Source organism: Halichoerus grypus, chromosome 11 (genome assembly GCF_964656455.1).
Source record: "Halichoerus grypus chromosome 11, mHalGry1.hap1.1, whole genome shotgun sequence".
Lineage (NCBI taxonomy): Eukaryota > Metazoa > Chordata > Mammalia > Carnivora > Phocidae > Halichoerus > Halichoerus grypus.
In genome coordinates, this window is record NC_135722.1 from 98631160 (window position 1) to 98651199 (window position 20040).

General features: G+C 43.7%; 1 protein-coding gene across 7 annotated transcripts in view; it reads left to right on the forward strand.

Moving 5' to 3' along the window:
- Window positions 1-20040, forward strand: part of SIK3 (SIK family kinase 3) — a 237451-nt gene that overhangs the window by 179375 nt on the left and 38036 nt on the right. For all 7 annotated transcript variants that reach the window (XM_036104473.2, XM_036104476.2, XM_036104475.2 and 4 more), the window contains 2 exons: window positions 8493-8617; window positions 9175-9298. In XM_036104473.2, the coding sequence (XP_035960366.1) occupies window positions 8493-8617; window positions 9175-9298 (249 nt within the window). The remainder of the gene's footprint in view (window positions 1-8492; window positions 8618-9174; window positions 9299-20040) is intronic.

A 20040-nucleotide genomic window follows, 5' to 3' on the forward strand; every position in this document is an offset into this window, starting at 1 on the left:
GGGACTCCAGGATCATGACCTGAGCCGAAGGCAGTTGCTTAACCAACTGAGCCACCCAGGCGCCCCTGGTTTTAGTGTTTTTATTTTCCTCTCTAACAACAAGGCTGAACTCTCTCCCCCATCTTTTTGCCTTTTTTGTGAAGTGTGCTTAAATAAATCTTTTGCCCATTTTTTCTGGTGGGTTGTCTTTCTTACTGATTTATAGGAGTTTTTGTTTCACTAGTAAGGATGTGAGTCTTTTGTTGTATGTGTTATAAATGTGTTCTTTCATTTTGTGGTTTCTCATTTCACTCTTTTTTAAGATTTTATTTGTTTACTTATTTTAGAGAGAGTGAGCACGCGGGCAGGAAAAGGGGCAGGGGGAGAGGGAGAGAGAATTTCAAGCAGACTCCATGCCAAGTGTGGAGCCTGATACGGGGCTCAAACCCAGGACCCTGAGATCATGACCTGAGCCAAAACCAAGAGTGAGACGCTCAACCGACTGAGCCACCCAGGCGCCCCTCTCATTTTACTCTTTTTAAACATCTTTCAGTGAATAGATATTTCAGTATAATTTTCATGTAACCAAATTTACCACTTTTTCCTTTATGATTAGTGCTTTTTGTTTCTTGTTTAAGAAATCCTTCCATCCCCTGAGGCATTAAAGATATTCACTTTTATTATTTTATAAAAATTTAGTAGTTTTACCTTTTGCATTGAGTCTGTGATCCACCTGGAATTGATTTGAGGATATAGTGTGAGGAAGGTGTCCTATTTAATTTTTTTTTCCACATGGAAAACCAGCTGTTCCCATGCCATGTATTGAAAAATTCGGCCTTTTCTCAGTGATATATAGTGCTTACAATTCTTTCCAAAGTACTATTTTTAAAGAAACCTGCAGTATGCCTCAAGCACAATATGACTTTGGGAATTACATAAGCAGAGCAAAGGGTTGAGAGTGAAGAATAAAATGAAAAACAGAATGTAATAACTAAGGCATTTGGAAGTTGTGCAAAAGTAGTTAAGGGATGTCCCATTTGCCTCAATGTAAACATACATAAAATGCTGAAAACACAGTGTGGGTGTGGGCTTTGAGGGCATCCAGGCTGGCATTATGGGCTCGGCCTTGTTCTTAGGAATTTTTTTTTAAAACTTCAAATTTCGGCATGTTACTTTAATAAACCTCACTTTGCTGAGATCAGTGTAGAAACCTCACTTTCCCAGACATAAAACAAAAATAATGCTCATCTTGATGAGGTAATAAATACATGGCACTGTCACACAGCACTTGGCAGAGTGTCCTTTACAAAATGTCTCCTTGCTTTATTCTGTATAATTGAGAGTACCACATAAATGGGAAAAGTGCTGCTCTGAGAGAGACCAGGCTGGTCTGGTTCTAGGTCTTCCAGATACCAGGCTCTCTCCGGGGTCATGCCACTTGGCTGCATGGCCAGGTGGCTCCTTTCTAGGTACCCTGAATGAATTTCCTGATAGTCGAGAACTTTTATTTATTAGTTGTCATGAGACTTGGTAAGAAATACCTTATGCTCTCAAAGTATGACGTGTGGGTGATTCAGAATGAATCTGGATTATGTCCGTACAACTTAGCCTTGCATTAGGACAAACTGACAGATAGAAATTCTGAGGGGAAATGACCCCATTTCTAATCTCGAGTAATTATGTCACCATAGTTTTCCCCCAGATGCAGGTCGCAAACTACTTGGGTGGCATCATATGTCGCTACGGACCGCCTTTTCCTTCTTTGACATGCTTTTCTCCTGTCCCCGCTTCCTCATTGTAATGATCTTTCTCTCTGCTTTTGGCTGCATCCTCTTTCTCTTCCTGTACCCATAAAGTAGGAAGTACTTAGGGGTGTGTTCTAAGCCTTATCCCAGCCATCCCCTTTTTTGCACTTATTCTTTCAAAAAATTCTTATCCATTCAATACTATGACTCAGGTCCTCGGAACATCTCAATTTGAATTTTTCTCACCTCCTTTAACTCAGGATAGAACAAAAAAATATATATATTTTTCTTCCCAAACCAACTACTACTGTCTAGACTTTCGTGTACCCAGACTACCCAGACGTGCACGGTCATACTCTCTACTTTCCCCTCCTTTTTATCTCATGTGTTCAGTCTGTCCTCAAGTACCATCCAGTCTTTTTTCAAAGTAGTCTTTGAATTGTCTTTCTCATTTTCATTACTTCTGCTTTATCACAAGCCTTCCTCTTCACCTCACGTCTAGCTAGTCTTGCTTTCAGGTTAATTTTACTGCATCACCTGCCAGCTCTAGAAGTTCCAGTGACTCCTTATTGCCAGTGGGAGTGGTCCTCAAACTTCTTCAGAAAGAGTCACGTTTTGTTTGTTTATATTCATATGTCTAAATTCTGTCCAGGAGATCCAGTAGGGCTGAGGCGAGGTTTGTGGGTCACTCAACATTTCTAAAACTGCACTGGGGATTCTGATGTACTGACAGGATGAAAATCAGTGATTCTGAGAGGACAAGAGGATGGGATGGGAGGCTTGTGATTCGACGTAAGTAATTATCAAGATAATAGTTTTTTATTTGGGTAGTAGATTCACTGGTGCTCATTGCATTACTAAAAATAACCATTTCTAGGGCGCCTGGGTGGCTCAGTCGGTTAAGCGACTGCCTTCGGCTCAGGTCATGATCCTGGAGTCCCTGGATCGAGTCCCGCATCGGGAGCCTGCTTCTCCCTCTGACCCTCCCCCCTCTCATGTGCTCTCTCTCATTCTCTCTCTCTCAAATAAATAAATAAAATCTTAAAAAAAAAAAATAACCATTTGTAGAAGAAAACACAGGGATGAATCTTCGCGACCTTGGGTCAGGCAGTGATTTCTTCGCTATGACACCAAAAGCATAAGTGGCCTTAGAAAAAGCTAGATAAATTGGACTTCATCCAAATTAAAAACTTTTGTGCATCAAAGGACACCATCAAGAGAGTGGAAGAAAATTCCGTAGAATGGGAGAAAATATGCAAATCATGTCAATGGACTTGTATCCAGAGAATATAAAGAACTCTTAAAACTCAATAATAAAAAGACAACCCAATTTAACAATGGGCAAAGGACTTGGATAGACATTTGTCCAAAGAAGATATACCAGTGATCAGTAAGCACATGAAACAATGCTCATCATTATTAGCCAACAGGAAAATGCAAACCAAAATTGCAGTGAGATACCACATACCCCCACATACCATATAGCCTAGGATGGCTATAATTAAAAAGAAAATGGCAGTAATAAGTATTGGCAAGGATGTGGAGAAACTGGAACACTTGTACGTTGTTGGTAGGAATGTAAAATGTGGCAGCCACTTTGGATAAAAGTTTGGTTAAATCCTCAAAAATTTAAACATGGAGTTACCATACCATATGATATATATAGATATATATGTATATGTCTAAGGGTAGATATAGATATATAGATACAGATAGATACATGTATATCCTTAGGGTGTAAGTTTATATGTGTGTGTGTATGTGTGTGTGTGTATACCCTAAGAAATGAAAAGATACACCCACAAAAAACATACAAGGATGCTCATAGCAGCATTATTCATAGTACTGAAAAGTGGAAATAACCTAAATGTCCATCTACTGGTAAGTGGATAAATAAAATGTAGTATAACCATACTTTACCACTGAATATTAGTCAGTGGTAAAGAAAGGAACAAAGTACTGATGGATAGATGCTAAAACATGGATGAGCCTTGAAGGCATTATGCTAAGGAACAGAAGCCAGACACAAAGTCCACATAGTGTATGATCCCTTTTATAGGAAGTGTCCAGAATAAGCAAATCCATAGAGACAGAAAGTTGATTTGTGATGGCCTGGGGCTGGGCTCATTGGTGGGAGAGTTGGGGGAGAAATGGGGACTGACTGCTGATGGGTATAGGGTTTCTTTTTAGGGTGATGAAAATGCTCTAAAATTGGTTGAGGTAATGGTTGTACAACTCTATGAAAATATTAAAAGCCACTGAACAGTACATCTAAGTGGGTGAATTTTATGGAATATGACATTTATCTCAATAAGGCCAGAGAACAAAAATCTGAGTAAAAACAAGCCATGTGTGGAGCAAGGGTGAGAGAGTGTCCCCACCTGCCCCATGCCTCTCCTCCACAACAACCGAGCAGAGGGGACTTACCTCCCAAAACTACCAACAGAACCCAGAATAGGCTGGTTTGAGTTTCAACTGCTTTCATTTTTTCCTTCCAGTCTTCTTAAAATGTGTAGCAAAATGCCCCTCAAAGGTAAGCAGCTAAGAGAATAAAGAGGAGGTATTCTTCCCAATCTAGTTATTCAGTCCCTGGAGTGTAGATTAGAAGGAACTAAACTTTCAAAATGAGTTCCAGATCTAGTATGTTTTTTTTTTTTTTTTTTTTTTAAGGTTTTACTTATTTGCGAGAGAGAGAATGAGAGACAGAGAGCATGAGAGGGAGGAGGGTCAGAGGGAGAAGCAGACTCCCTGCCGAGCAGGGAGCCCGATGCGGGACTCGATCCCGGGACTTCAGGATCATGACCTGAGCTGAAGGCAGTCGCTTAACCAACTGAGCCACCCAGGCGCCCCAGATCTAGTATGTTAATAACTTGAGGTTTCTCCCACATCAGTAACTTAAATTTTCAGGAAATAAGTTACGTTATCGGTGAATGGACAGTGGGCTAGCCAGAGCTGTAACTTACAAGCCACACAGCATCCTGCAGACGCGCGTGAAAGACTTGTGAGGAGGCTAGCAGGGAGGATGCGGCAGCAGTCTGCTTTTGGTGAAGCTGTGAATTTACAGTAATACGTGGATTGAAGAGGGAGGGTGGGTCATATTCTGTTAGGTTTGGTACATTGAAGAGTGAATTGGGATAACCCAGGATCGTTCATTGGAGGAAGCTGGCTTTAATGGGAAAAAAATAAAGTGTCATAGCAGGCAAGGAGAGGTGGATTTTGCTTAAATGTGCAGTTAGGAGTGGGAACAGCATGTGGAGTGGTTACGGGAGACCCCTTGACAGGTTTGCAAGACTAGAGGATTTTTGCTTGGTGTGTAATAGGAAACAAGGGCAAGCAGATGGGGGGGCGGTTGTTGAATCTTACTGAAATCTTGCTGTTGGTCATCAGTCTAGCTACTGAAGCCAGCCCTCTGGTTGTAACATGCTGTCGAAGCAGATGCTTCCCCAGATGTGGATCCCTGTGGTTGTCAGGCCCCGATCATATCGTTCATTCTTGCATGCTCAGTTCTCATATCAGCGCCTCATAGCAATCTAAGCTCATAGCCCCCACTGAAGGTGGTTCCCTTTGAGATTGTTTCCTTAGTAAAGATTTCCTGTTTGGTAGATAGAATAAACACGCTGATGGCCATTAAGTTTGTGCCTTCCCCTCCCCAGCAGAGTAAACAGGTTAAAAGGTTGGTAATTGTAGATAGAGCATCCATAGTTCAAAATGAGAAATGTCCTATATATTTTAAGCTGCTTATTAGGAAAATTTTAAACCTACTGCTTTTAATTAATTGCTTGGCCTCTTGTGTTCTCCATTCAAAATACAAAAAACTCCATGATTCTGTCTTCTGGACTTTGCTAAGCAGTCCCACTAATGTCAGAGTGCATACGTTCCTACAAATGCCATCTGCACGCCTCTTCCCTGTGGAGCAGAGGAAGGCCACCCATGGAAAGGACCTGATGAAGAGGTGTGCAAGCCAGTTAAAACAAAACAAAACAATTAAGTGTCCTCTTTCTAGAAAATTCCCAAAGACATCTGCTTTGCTGAATCTCATTTGTTAGGATTTTTAACAACCTATCTTCACTCTCGGAAGAAAAATCTTAGCAGGCTTCAGCGCATGCAGACTTTAGTAAATTAAAGCTATTGGGTTTCAAAAGTTGTAGGTTAGTTGGTAGAGCTTTAAATGCAGTTGCATTCATAGTTGACATTTAGTAAGTACCTGTTGTGTTTAAACACTATTATATCCAATATAATTTGAGAGAGTCGGAGATGAATAAGGTATTCTTAAGGAACTAGAGAGAGTGTATGTTTTTCAGGAGCTAAAAGGATAGGATGTGTATATGTGGAAATAACCAAAATAAGGGAGAAATACAGAGTAATAGGGGAGTACAGAGAAGGTAGAGGATATTTCTTGTAGGAGATCCAGGAAGACTTAGCAGAAGAGGCATTTATTTCCCACTGATGAAAGAGAATATTCGATTTCTTATAGAAGTAGCTGTAAGTGTTTCTAATGATGGCCCTGACCTCTAAGCCCCTGTGATCATGACGTTAATTTTAGAACTGTGGGCTGAGAGCTAGGACGTGGAGGCGCTAGGGGTTGGCCGGCTGCCGTTGTAAGGATGAGAAGGCTCCAGGAGCCAGAAAGGGACGGGAGGCTTGGCCTAGTGATTTTATTGCCATTTCATTCAGTGACCCTTTCTTGAGTCCCTGCTGTGTATGAAAGCGCTGTGTGGAAACGGGTGAGTCCAGCTGTATTCTCCCCGCTAGTGGAGGGCATAAGCACATTATACAACTAAGGATAAGATAAGGCAGAGTCGTTGGGGTATAGAGGTATAACGAAGGGCTACGGAAGCACAGAGGAGGAAGCCATTGACATAGTCTTTTGTGGTGGAAATCAGTTAAGGCTTCATACAGGAAGTAATATTTGACTGGGCCTTGGAAATGAGTGATCTTTCAAATGTGGCAAAGAAAGGAAAAGCCGGGGCGCCTGGGTGGCTCAGTCGGTTAAGCGTCTGCCTTCGGCTCAGGACATGATCCCGGGATCCTGGGATCGAGCCCCACATCAGGCTCCTTGCCCTGCTTCTCCCTCTCCCTCTGCCTGCCACTCCCCCTGCTTGTGCTTGCTCTCTCTCTCTGTCAAATAAATAAATAAAATCTTTAAAAAAAAAAAAAAAAAAAGAAAGGAAAAGACATGGCACAGAGAGGAAGTAGCCGAAGGAAGGAACGTAAATGCAGAGTAGTCTAGCAATGCTAGAAGGGCTGGGGGAAGTTGGAAAGGTGGGTGGGGCTGGGCCATGGAGGAGCTTGAAGGACAAGGCTCAGAGGGCTAGACTGTTCTGTGAGCAGATGGGAGCCCCCCGTGTTTTTGAGCGAGGAGTTGACACAACATGATTTGCGTGACTGTCCCCACGCTAGGAATGGATGGCCTAGAGGGAAATGAATTGGAGGTAGTGAGCCGTGTGTGATCTCGGTCGGAGAGAACACAAATATGAGCTGAGCTGGTAGGAATGGAAATAGAAGGAAGGAAATAGATTCAGGACACACGGGGTAGAAGCAGGAAAAGTTTTATTACCAGTTGGGAATGGGAAATGAGGGGGAGAAGGGAGACTCCAGTGCTCCCAATAGCTGGGATGGTAATTCCATTAACGAACATTAATGGGAACATGAGCAGTAGAACAGATTCGTTTTCGGAAGATGGCGAGTTTGAGCTCTTTCTCCCCAGGTAAGTATTAGAAGTTCAGGAATTTAAGAGTGGTACCAAGACCAGAGATAGAAACTTGGAGAATTATTACCAAACAAATGATAACAGAAGCTCTGGGACCAGAAGAGTCAGCCTTAGAGCAAGGAGAGAGACAAAATCAGCACAGGCCTTACAAGAACACACATGGTATAGAAGGAGAAAGGAGTAAAGCAAACAGCAAACGGAGACCGAGTTGTCCAGGGCAGTAACACTAGGGAGGGGAGGGTAAGGAGGCGCCTAGCCTTTTCAGGCACTGTCACCGCAGGGAATGTGGTAGGCCTGGGGCAGGAGGGAGTCGGCTGGCTTCCAGACGAGTTATTCCCGTAAATACTTACATACATGAAAGTATTCAGAAGTCAGCAACTCTCTGTCCTTTGGCCTGCCATCTTTGCTCATGTTCTGAGCCTTCCTCTCCACACCACACCTCTCCTGTCTCTCATCTACTCTCTCCTAAAACAGCGGGAGGGGAAGAAAAGTAGGGGGGAAGCTGAAGCACAAAGGGACTTGGAGTTAAATTGTAAATATTCCTGTTTCAGTGTGTAAATAAGTTGCCTATTCTTCCTTTCGAATAAGCCACCTTAATGATAATAATGTCACTTTACCTAAATTTTCAAGTCCATGTGTCTCTAGTGGTCGGAAATGTGTTTGTCCTAAGAAGTAAAAATAATAGGGAAAGTCTGGGTCCAGGTGAGCAGGCTTTCAGGTAGTTAGTGATTCTGGTGTGGCCTTAACATCAGTCACTATCCAGTGTCACCTATGGTCTGAAAGCAACAGGCACGCTTGGCTCCCTCAGTGTGGCTTTCTGCAGGGAACAGTGTTGGTTCTGCTGACATAAACCCGTCACGTGTACTTCAGTTAACCAGGGGTCTTTGGCATTCCAGCTCATCTGTATCTCCCTTTCACTATTATGTTATGTTCCAGTGGCTGGTTGGAGAATTTCTAAATGGTCTCTCTTCACATTGGATGCTCAAATGTAATGCTCCAGAGCCTTTGTTCAGTGACTAGAAGCTAGTAACGTGAGGTATGTCCGTTTGTCTTTCTAGATTTTGGCTTCAGTAACCTGTTCACTCCTGGGCAGCTGCTGAAGACCTGGTGCGGCAGCCCTCCCTACGCTGCACCTGAGCTCTTTGAGGGAAAGGAGTACGACGGGCCCAAAGTGGACATCTGGGTATGTACTGTCTTCTCTCAGCCCCCGGGCTGGTGGTTCTCCTTCCCTGGGAACAGCGCCGTCACCCTGGGGGACATTGAATGCTGCACACGAATCGACACCTTGACCCCTGTGCTTTGAATTCCCAGTTCCTTGTGCAGAGTCTTCCCTCCAGCTCTTGTCTTAGAGACCGAGCCACAGATTTCAAACTTCCCCTTTTGCAGCTGCAAAAAAAAAAAAAAAAAAAAAAAGCCCAAGAGCAAGCTTGGATGGGTGCCCTTGCCAAGAACAGAGATTCTTTCTGTTGTTGCCACTTGCCTTCTCCCTCGAGGATGAGTGCCGAGAGAAATTCTAGATATGTTACCCAAAATTAATGTCTGGAAGCAAAGAAGAATGTTAACTACCCTAAAGACGATCAGCCTTGACAATGCCCCATATTATTTCTCACAAAGAAAGAAGAAAAAGTTAGTCCCATTATCTTGTGCATGACTCACCATCATCTTCATACACATACTATAATGGCCTCTTTTGTTTCCTCTGATGCGATTAATTGTATGTACTCTCTGTTTGGGATGCAGAGCCTTGGAGTCGTCCTCTATGTGCTTGTGTGTGGCGCCCTGCCATTTGATGGGAGCACACTGCAGAATCTGCGGGCCCGGGTGTTGAGTGGAAAGTTCCGCATCCCGTTTTTTATGTCCACAGGTAAGGGAGTTACCAGCACATAGCAGTGATGGGGTTCACAGATGCTGAGTTCTCGCAGGAATTGGGTGACAGAGTATAAACGACCCACTTAACAACCTTCTTAGCTCCAGTTTGCTGAACCGGCGCCTCCGGAAGCAGGAGTACTCCAGGAACACGGTGTACGGGCTGTGGCGTCCGGTGGCCCCCCAGGTGGCCTGAGGTCGGCGCTAAGCTCTGCCTATAGCTACTCGTGTTGTGCGGCTGATGGCGAAGTCTGTGTGAGCTTTGGTTCCCTCCCCCGTAAGTGGCTGGCAGTTTTGTGAGGGCGTTACTCTGAAGACTAAATTAAATAGTCTGTGGAAAGAGTCGTTAGGCCCATCACATAGTTGCAAGGCAGTAAATATTCCTGTTTCACCCCTGTCCCGCTCTTTTTCATGATAGTATTTCCATCTACTGGGGCCCCGCCGAAATGTGGCAGTGAATGCCAAGGATGGAGCGGACTTTGCGTCTCAGTCTCGCTGCTGCCACATTTCCTACTTCCGTGACCTGTATCCCCCCAGACTCAAATAAAAAAGTGTTTTTCAAATGAGTGGGCAGTAGAGTAAGTAGCTCTTGGAAAGATGTAACACTCCAGACGCCAGATACCCAGAACCTACAGTATTTCATCACCATTTCTGTGCACATGAGATAGGAACAGCTCAGAGACTGTGCAGTAAGCAGTCTCATTCGTTTTACCTAAATGTGTTTTCAGTTTAAGGAACGACATACAGAGTGTATGGCCCGTGTTGGCAACACGGTATAAGCACATGGGAAGTGCCTTTTAGAGTAAATAGGGGAAACTTTTTCTAGATTTCACTTTCAGTCTCCTTAGCTTTAATGGTTTAATAGCGTGTCTGATAATGATAAGTGCTGTGAGAAAAATAAAGTAGAGAAGGGGGTCAGGGCTGGTGGGTGGGAGGTTATTTGAAAAGGTACGACCAGGGAACCCCCTTCACTGAGAAAGTGACGTTTCAGCACAGACGTAAGGAAGGTGAGGGAATGAGCCGTGTGGCCTGAGGCTGAGCTTTCCTGCTGGGGGGGCAGCCAGGGCAGAGGCCCCCTGGGAGGGAGTGTGCTGGAGTGTTTAAGGAACAGGCCAGGGGCCTCTGTGCTTGAAAGGAGTGACAGGGACAAGAGAGATGAGGTCAGAGAGGTGAGAGAGAACTTGCTTTTAGGGCCTAGTCAATGGAAAGACCTGAGTTTTTACTTTGAGCTAAATGCAAAGGATCAGAGGGTTTTGACAGAAGAATGATGCAATCTGACTTTGGTTTTTTCCCTAACTTTTATTATCAAAATTTTCAAACACACAAAAAAAGTCAAAAGCATGTGACTGCGATTTTTTTTTTTTTAAACCACTTTGGCTGCTCTGCTGGTTAAAAGGGTTAGGTGCTAAAGGAAGGGAGACTTTTGCAATCATCCAAATGAGAGATACTGGTGGCTCGTTCCCAGACTGGGTGTGGAGGTGGAGATGGTAAGAAGTGGTCAGATTGAAGAGATACTCCATACTGTGTGGCAGGCACCATTCAGAGCAGTTTAAAAACATTGACTCATTTTGTTATTACAACAACCCTGTGAGATATGTAAGTCTATCACCCCCATGTTACAGTGATAAAACTGAAGCCAGGACGTGGTCAGCAATTTTCCCCAAGATAACACAGCTACGAAGTGGCTAAACTAGAATTCGAACCTAGGCAGTCTGGTTCCAACAGCATTTATGTTGAATTTGATGTGAGAGAAAGAGTCACTAAAGGTAACTCCAGGGGTGTTGGCTTGAGCAATTGGAAGGATAGATTTACTGCTGACTGAGACCGGGACGACTAAGGAAGAATACTTAGTTTCGGAGAGATGTTTTAGATCATTTAGTTTGAGATGCGCATTATACCTCTACGCTGAGATCTGGTGTAGGCAGTTGAATATAGGGCTGTAGCTTAGCTGAGAGTTGTGGGCCAGGGATGTACATTTGTGAATCATCGGTGTATAGATAATATTTACAGCTCTGACATGGGATCGCTTTATAGGCAGTGATTATAGAGAAGGGGTCCAGGGGTTCATGTCCAGACCACACTAATGGTCAGAGATCAGGAAGATGAGGAGAGATCGGCACGGGAATCACCAGCGAGGTAAGCCAGAGGGGCTGTCGTCCTAGAAAACAAGGAAGAAAATGTTTCAAGGAGGAGAGAATGAGGAACTCTGCCAGGTGCTGCTGACAGGTGAGAGAAGATGAGCGGGAGCTTTGGATTCGGGAAGGTGGAGATCAGTGACGGCATCGGAAGACGGTTTCAGTGGAGGGGCAGGAGCACAAACCTAATTTGTGTGGCCACGACAGAAAAGGAATGGAGGGGAAATGGCGAAAAGAAATAGGCACAGCCATCCCCAATTTTACTATAAAAGGCAGCAGAGATGGGGTCCAGCAGCTCGCTCTGGCCAGTCATCAGTGATCCTTGTCATCATCCGCTGGGGGTCCTCGGTCCTTATCTTCATGACTGCCCAGCAGTACTTAGCACTGACCCTTTTTTAAAAATAAACTTTATTTTTTAGGGCAGTTTTAGGTTCACAGCAAAAGTGGACAGAAAGTGCAGCCAGTCCCCATATACCCACGTCCCCTCACTCGTAGCCTCCCCACGATCGGTGTCCACCAACGTAGCGTATTTGTTACAGCCAAGCATCCTGCGTCCTGCATCGACACTACATCAGATTATCATCCAAATTCCGTAGTTGCCGTTAGCATGGTGTCCATTCTGTGGATTTGCACAAATATATGATGACATGTATCCACCATTATACTTTCATACAGAGCAATTTCACTGCCCGAAAAATCCTCTGCACCTGTTGACCCCTTCCCCCAACCTCTGGTAGCCACTGATCATTTTACTGTCTCCCTAGTTTTGCCTTTTCTAGAATGTCATATATAGTAGTTGGAATCCCACGGTATGTGGTCTTCTTTCATTCAGTAATATGTACATAGGGTTCCTCTCTGGCTTTTGGGGCTTGGTCGCTCATTTCTTTTTAACGCTGAGTAGCATTCCATTGTGTGGATTTACCCTATTTATCCATTTGCTCGCCAGACATTGTGGTTGCTTCCACGTTTGGGCAGCGATGAATAAAACTGCTGTAAACTTTGTGTGCGGGTTTTGGTGTGGATCTAAGCTTTCAACTCCTTTGGGCAAATAGGAGGAAGTGTGATTGCTGGATTGAATGGAAGAGTAGGTTTAGTTTTGTAAGAAACCGCCAAGCTGTCTTCCAAGGTGGCTGCCGCACTTTGCCTTCCTACCAGCGGTGAGCGAGCGTCCCCTTGGCTCCGCATCCTGGGCAGCATGGTGTACTGTCCATGCTCCGGAGGTTTGCCCTGCTAATGGACAGATGCGTAGTGGTTGCTTGTGATTTTAATTTGCAGTTCCCTGATGATGTATGATGAGCATCTTTTCATATTTACCATCTGTCCATCTTCTTTGGTGACTTGTCTGTCCAAGTGTTTGGCCCATTTTTAAATCAGGTTGTGTTTTCTTATCCTTGAGTCACTCCCTACTTTTTGAAACACTTTTTTCTCACTGCTTCTCAGACACCACATTCTCTTGTTTTCCTCCTATCTGTGGATGCACCTTCTCAGTCATCTCTGTCAGATTTCCTTTTCTCTGTTCATCCTTTAAGTCTTTTCTTCTTTATACCGTCTTTCTGAGCCATGTCAACTGCTGTGGCTTCGGTGAGGACTGTCACGTTCGTCCCCTATTAACACTCAGCTCTCTGGCCCAGACCTCTCCTCTGGGATGAAGGGCGACCTAACCCATTGCTGCTGATCAAATCACTTTTACGTCTTGAATTAACATCAATAGAAACATTTCAAAACTGACTTTAACTCCCTGTCCCTATCCTTGGTTGCCTAGCCCAGTGAGTGGCGTACGTCACCATCGGAGCAAGGTAGGAACTAGCCTGATTCCTCCTCCTCTCTCACCATATTCACAGCTGATCAGTTACCAAATCCCGTCCATTCAGCCCTCCTTTCCTCTAGCAGTTCTGTAGTGGTTCTTGCCTACATGAAAAAGAGCCAACTAATGGGTTTCTGGCTCCAGTCTTGTCCCTCCCTGATCCATCCTCCACGTGCTGCATGAGGAATCTTTCTAAAACAACATATAAAAACAACACACACACACACACACAGATCTGATCATACCATTTTCCAGCTTAAACTTCTCAGTGGTTTGTCTCCAAAATGGTTTGCCTCTAGGCTAAAGTTCACTCCTTTATGTGGCAGGGACACTGACTTTCAAACATTTTGACCATGACCATAGTAAAAAATATCTTTTATACTGTGACCTAAAACACGTATATATCCACATCCCTAAACAGAAGTTTTTTTTTTTTAAAAAGCAAAATGTGCCTTTACTATGTGCACTACACTCCAATATATTTTATTCCATTACATTAAAAACTGCAGGTTATAACTTACTAGACTGATGTCATGACTGCTGTTTGAAAACCAGTGGTCTAGAAATACCTGGTGCCTGCCGGTCTCTGCGGCCCCAACTCCCATTGTACACCTAGTCAGCCTCACTTCCTTCCAGTTTCCCGAACAAGTGATGTTCTGCGGAGCAGTTCCCTCTGCCTAGAATACTTCTTCCTCCCCCAACCTGACTCTACCCACTCCTGTATTCTAGAATAAGAAATTAGATGTGCTAGAAAAAGAATTGAGATATTTCTACTGGTTTTCAGATCTCTGGGTTTTGTTTTTGTTTTTGTTTTTGTTTTTAATCATGGGACTTAACCAAATTTTTTATTGTAATTACTTCTTTTATTGTACATCTTCCACACCAGACTGAGCTTAGAGAAAATATAGATGAAGTGTGTTTTTTCACAGTTGTCTAGAGCCTAGCATAGTATCTGGCATGTAGCAGGACTTAGTAAATAGTGAGTAGATAGTAATAGAAGCCTATTTAAAACCCTCCAGTGGCTTGCATTTCCACTTAGAGTAAAGGTCGAAAAGCCACTATCGTGATGGCCAACAAGGCACCGCTGGGATCGGCCGCCTCTCTCGCGTCATTTCTTGCTGCTGTTGGCCGCAGCTTCCGAGCACCAGTCACAGAGGCATCCTTGCTGTTTCTCAGACTCCCCAGGCACATGCGTTCCTAAGTACTCGCATGGCTTGCTTCCTCATGTCACTTGAGGTTTCTGCTTCAGCATCTCCTCAGAGAGGCCTTTCTCTGTCCAGAGCTCTGCCTCAGTCTTTACCTGGCGGGGATCACTGCCTGACCTCAGCTGTTGATCGCGTCCCTGCTCCCTGTCCCACTGCCTCTTGGCTGCAGTAAGCTTTTGTTTCTCTTCACTGCTGTATTTATTCCCGGGGCTTAGGACAGGGCCTGGGTCCTCGCAGGCACTCCGGAAGTGTCTGTTAAATGAGTGAATGAAGGCCTGAGTAGGTTCGTTAAAATGCTATCAAAACTCCTCCAGAATGTACACTTGTATTCAAATAATAACATCAGTAATAGTGATCTTCATTTCTTTAGGACTTTCAAGTTGACACAGTATTTCCTATACTTGATCTAATTTGAGCTGGATAACCGTACTGTGGAATTGGTATTGATACATACTATTTTAGCATTTTGCCAGTGACGTTTAAAGAAATGACTTGACCTGCCTAAAGCCACACAGGTAATACATGACTCACTTAGTCATTTATTTAGTGTTTGACGACACCGCACTGCTGCCAAGAAAGGGCAAGATAAACAAACCACTTCCTCTGCTTTTCCAGTGTCCACAGTATTTCCTGTGAGCAGCTTGGGTTCCCTCCGCCCTCCACCCCCGTCCCCTTGCATCATGGCAGAAGGTTGGTACTCCGTCCTTGCCACGGCTGGCTTCAGATAGTGGAGGCTGGGAAAAAAGTTTATTCTGCTGTCAGCCACATTTGTCTGTTAGTGCCTAGAAATAAACTATGTAGCATTTTAACTACTTAGAAAGAAGTAATATTTGTAGTATAAGTTAACACGGAAGTTTAAAGATTCAGAGACTGTTGATATTATTATTCTAAATGTGGTCCCTTTTTAATCCTAGACAACTAATTCCATAAGTAGGAGTAAACATTTTCGTAAAGTTAAGGCCAGCAAATGAGCGACAACCCAGTCTAGGAAATGAGTAGACAGTTCTGTGGTAGCAGCCTGAGCCCTCCTGCCCTCAGGGACACACACGTGCTGGGCCTTGCCTGACGTCGTAGGCCTGAAGCCCGAGGCCCGGCAGACGGTGCCTTCAGAAGGACAAGGCAAAGGAGCAGATGAACTCACGAGGCTGTTTAGTCTCTTAGCTCAGACATCACAGCCACATAAAGTTTCAAGTTCACATGAAGGAGACCTACAGTCTGTCCCGAGTCCCTTTTTTGCTTACACCTCTAGTGTCCGGTCCCGGTGGCAGCTCACGAGAGCTGGAGGGAGCTCTAAGGCCGGAGCCGGCCACTCTGCAGCCCGTCGGCTGCTTCCTGCGCTGCTGGAGGTACGGCGGCTGAGGAGCAAGATCCTTTCTTTTCTCGGGCTGTTGTCACAGACTTGAGTGAGTTGATCGTTTTTCTGCCGAAAGGATTTAGATGCTCCAGCAGAGCTGCTGTTCTCTAAATTAGCACTTGGGAGGCCAAGTGGGTAAGGCCGCACCGTCTAGCTGCTTCGAGCGCCGTTGAATTCCAGAATATCTGCAGCTGTGTGGGCCCATGCTATGCAGATGGACGCAGTCAGTTCAAGAATTCTGAGCGTCTTTTTATTGTCAGTAATGTGTGGAATGAAGTGTCCTCACAACTCGTGGGTATTTCTGTGCCTGGGCTCGTGTGTTTGATATAGGCGTCCTTCCGTGGGCATCCTGAGATCCACTAAAGACCTGGCTTCCAAGCTGGAAGACAGTGGCACAAATTTATAAGAGGATTTATTCAAGGCTGAACGATTTTGAACCACATAGTTTTATGATTAGGTGTGTGACTTCCCCTCTTGCCTGGAATAGAAGCCCCTGTATATCAGAACTGTGTTCTGTACGTCATCATCTCCCATAAAACCTGACAGGACCTACTGTGCTGTAAACATTCAGTAAATTTTTCTTTTTTTTTTTTAAAGATTTTATTTATTTGACAGAGAGAGACACAGCGAGAGAGGGAACACAAGCAGGGGGAGTGCGAGAGGGAGAAGCAGGCTTCCGGCCGAGTAGGGAGCCCAATGCGGGGCTCAATCCCAGGACCCTGGGATCATGACCTGAGCCGAAGGCAGACGCTTAACGACTGAGCCACCCAGGCGCCCCTCAGTAAATATTTCTTAGTGAAAAACTGAATTATCACCACTTACCTCTAGAATCTTATGTCAGACTCTTGGGTTTTATTATTAAACAGGTAATTCACTGATGATCCAAATTATTCACTGGTTTTATGGGTTTTTGTTATATAGGTTATTATGTGAATGACCAGGTCACGGGACTTCTAGTTTTAAAAAGGTTTTGATCTATTATGGATTTGGCTTTCTATGTCTCAAGTGAAATAAGTTTGGTCTAGACCAGCGTTTTTGGATTAAAATTCTGAGAGCATCCTGGAGAGTGGTTAGGTAAAAACCTGGAACCTAAATTACAGAAGAATTGAAAGTTGGAACTTGCTGGGTTTTGAGCTGTTACGGACGATGAGACCTCGCCTGACCACACGTGTTGTCAGGTGCTTTCTCTGACTCCCCCTCCCACTGAAGGAAGCCAGCAGCTTAAATTTGTTGAGTACCAAACTCATTAACTACCAGGATATTTTTTAAAACCTTCAGAAGCCTACTTCTTAAAGCCTTGTTTGTCTTATTCACCAATTATACTATCTGCTAGTGAATATTGTAAAGATCAGTCATTCATTTAATACTGAAGGAAAATTAATTTATAGTGGAAAAACTGCTGTGACAGTAAGTGCAGAGAGATCTCTTGTGGACAATATTTTTGAGTCCTTATTGATCAGACTTTATTGTGCCTTAATTAATTGTAATACTGCATAAGCATTTTATCACTGGGAACACAAGACCCAGGCTTCCATAATGCTCCTGATGGAGACCGCTGTGCGGCTCCTGCCAAAGAGCTTGTACTTCGAAGCAGGCAGCTCTGCCCGGACTGGCTTACTCATCAAGAACCACACAACATCTTGCTTGGCTAAAAGCACTTTGCATAGAGGGGATGGGACAGGAAATTAAAGTAGCTCACCCACCAGCGTCCATATACCTAGGGGCTCAGCATCCTAAAAGCAGTTCTCTAATACATTTTGGGGCATAGTCTTCCACTAGCGGGAAACCCGCGTAGTGCTTTCGTGTTAGTGAATGAAGAAATCACAGGGGATGTCAGGAAAGGGACAGGATCTACCTCAGGGTCACGCAGAGCTCCTCTGATTTTACCTAACATAGTGGGGAACCATGGGGAAGTACCAGTACTTACTGCCTTATTCATTATTGCCCCTTGCAAGCAGACTGTCTCCAAGCTTATGGCAGCCCTATGGAGGAAAATAGGGAGAGGGAGAAAGTTCTAAGTGGAAGGACTCCAGAGATTTGGATAATACTTAACATTCATTGAACACTTTCTATGGACCAGGCACTGTTGCATTAACTTGTTTTATATATGGAACCACCCCAGAAGTAGGCAACTCTCGTTATTTGATAGACAAGATAATCAAGGCATGGTAAGATGGAGTGATGGACCCCAAATCCTACAGCTAGGAAGTGGCAGAGCCGAGATTTGAACACTAGCCTTCTGGCTTCAGAAGCCACCTGTCTTTGCTCGTATTTTAATTCTCAAGAAATATGTATCTGCCAAGGTATTCCAAGTATCAGGAGAGTCCTAGAATACATATCTTTGTCCATCTACATCAATTATGTATTGGAAAAAGAGTATCAACTACTCTATATTGGACTCTGGAGTGAAACTAAACCAGAATTTTGTTCTACTCTAAGGATTGATATTAGGACTTATAAAACCATACTTGAATAGGGCGGTACAGGCAACAATGTAATTTTTAAACAATGTGAACTTCAAATTGGACAGCCTCTACTAGTAGAACACCGTAGCCTGGTGGGGCCCAGAGGTCAGCGTCAGCCTCCCAGCCTTTAAGCCCGCATCCCCTGATCTCCAAATCTTAAATCCGAAGCATCACAGCCACCCAGGAAAACTAGAAAATAAGGAACATTCAAGAAATAGTTGTTATTTTTCTAATAAATGGAGAGAGATGGCCACTTGTTTTCTCCTCAGTCCATCTAAGACTGATAAACTGCTAAAACCAAAGAGAAAAGTCTCTCAGCCTAAGTTTATTCATTCTCCATGAGAAGCTTTTCTCACCAGCCCTGTCTTTATTTGCTCAGTTGTGCCAAGCCACCTTCCCTTGGCCTCTGTGTTCAGTCACAGAAAGTGTCTCACAGGGTTTAGTTATAAGGCACTTGATTTTTATTCCAGAACAGTCTGATAATAATTTGCAGCACTGTTGGGATTTGTATTTAAATCAAGAACTCTCCCATTTCCTTGTCTGATCTCTTACTGTCGGACCATCCTTCTAGGAATTCTACTGAATAGTTCAGTACTGGGAGTCCCAGTTTTCTTTCCCCTAAAGAACTGAAAGCAGATGATTTCAAAACAAGATTTTCTGACACAGGAGTTGCTGATCTCAGCTGAGTCAAATCTTATTACAGCCAACACTATTGTAGATTAAGTTCCATTATAGTTAATTCCGAGATTATGTATTTTCTTTGGTTGTGTAAAACTGTGGTATTGACTAGTACTTTAAATAAACCCCCTTAACTAACTTGCGAGTTGGAAATGTGTATATATTTGTGTGACAGTAACATCAAAATTAGGTTTATAGAGTGTAAGTCATCCAATCCCTACAGCATCGTTGTTCCAGGAAGATCTAATATAACAAAAAACCTCTGTATTTTGTATGATTGTATTTAACATTTATGCCATCTCTGAATGCATCTGTAGGTCTTAGCACATTCAGTGTACGTTATTTATACATAGAAATGTCTTGTTTCAAGACCATTTGTCTACTTCATTTAGATTTTAAAATAGTCACTATATAAAGTAGGTTTGACCTTAGCTGACAGCTGACAATGACAGGGTTTCCTTGGGCGTATTAAAAACCGTCATTTCTGGGGCTGAGTTTACAGGCAGAGTGAGGGTAACCCTTAACTCTGGCCAGCTTCTTACCAAAAGAGGAGATCTTGGCAATAACCCCTCTGATGTGTTTTTGATTGACTTTTTAATTCTTTCTATAGGATCATGATGTTGCAAGAGAGTCACGCTGTTTTTAGGCCATGATTATGACAGGACAAGGACGTGATGGCAGATTATATTTTCTTTTCATTAAGAAGAACAGCATGTTTGGTGCCTGGTTTTCCTTTTGGGAAAAGGCAGATAGCATTAAAGAGGAGCTGTGAATCCAGAACACACATGGCAAGGGCACAGACTCTTCTGGGCCCCAGTCCGCTCCATCCAGAGGTGGTCATTGCAGACCATTCATCTGTCATTTGCTCTCATAGTATGTTCTCCCCCAGACTGCTACCTGAGCTAGGCAAGGTGACTTGGGATAAGAGAATCTGGCAGTATATCCCATAGTATCCTGGTTCTGAGACGTGTAAAACTTTAGTGCCATTTAACTTGAAAAAAAAAAATGATAAGGTTACTTGTTTTCCAGGAAGCAGACGTTTTAGAGATTTTAATAGCCAATTTATTTTTGTTTCCTTTCTGAAGGATTTTGAGAGAAA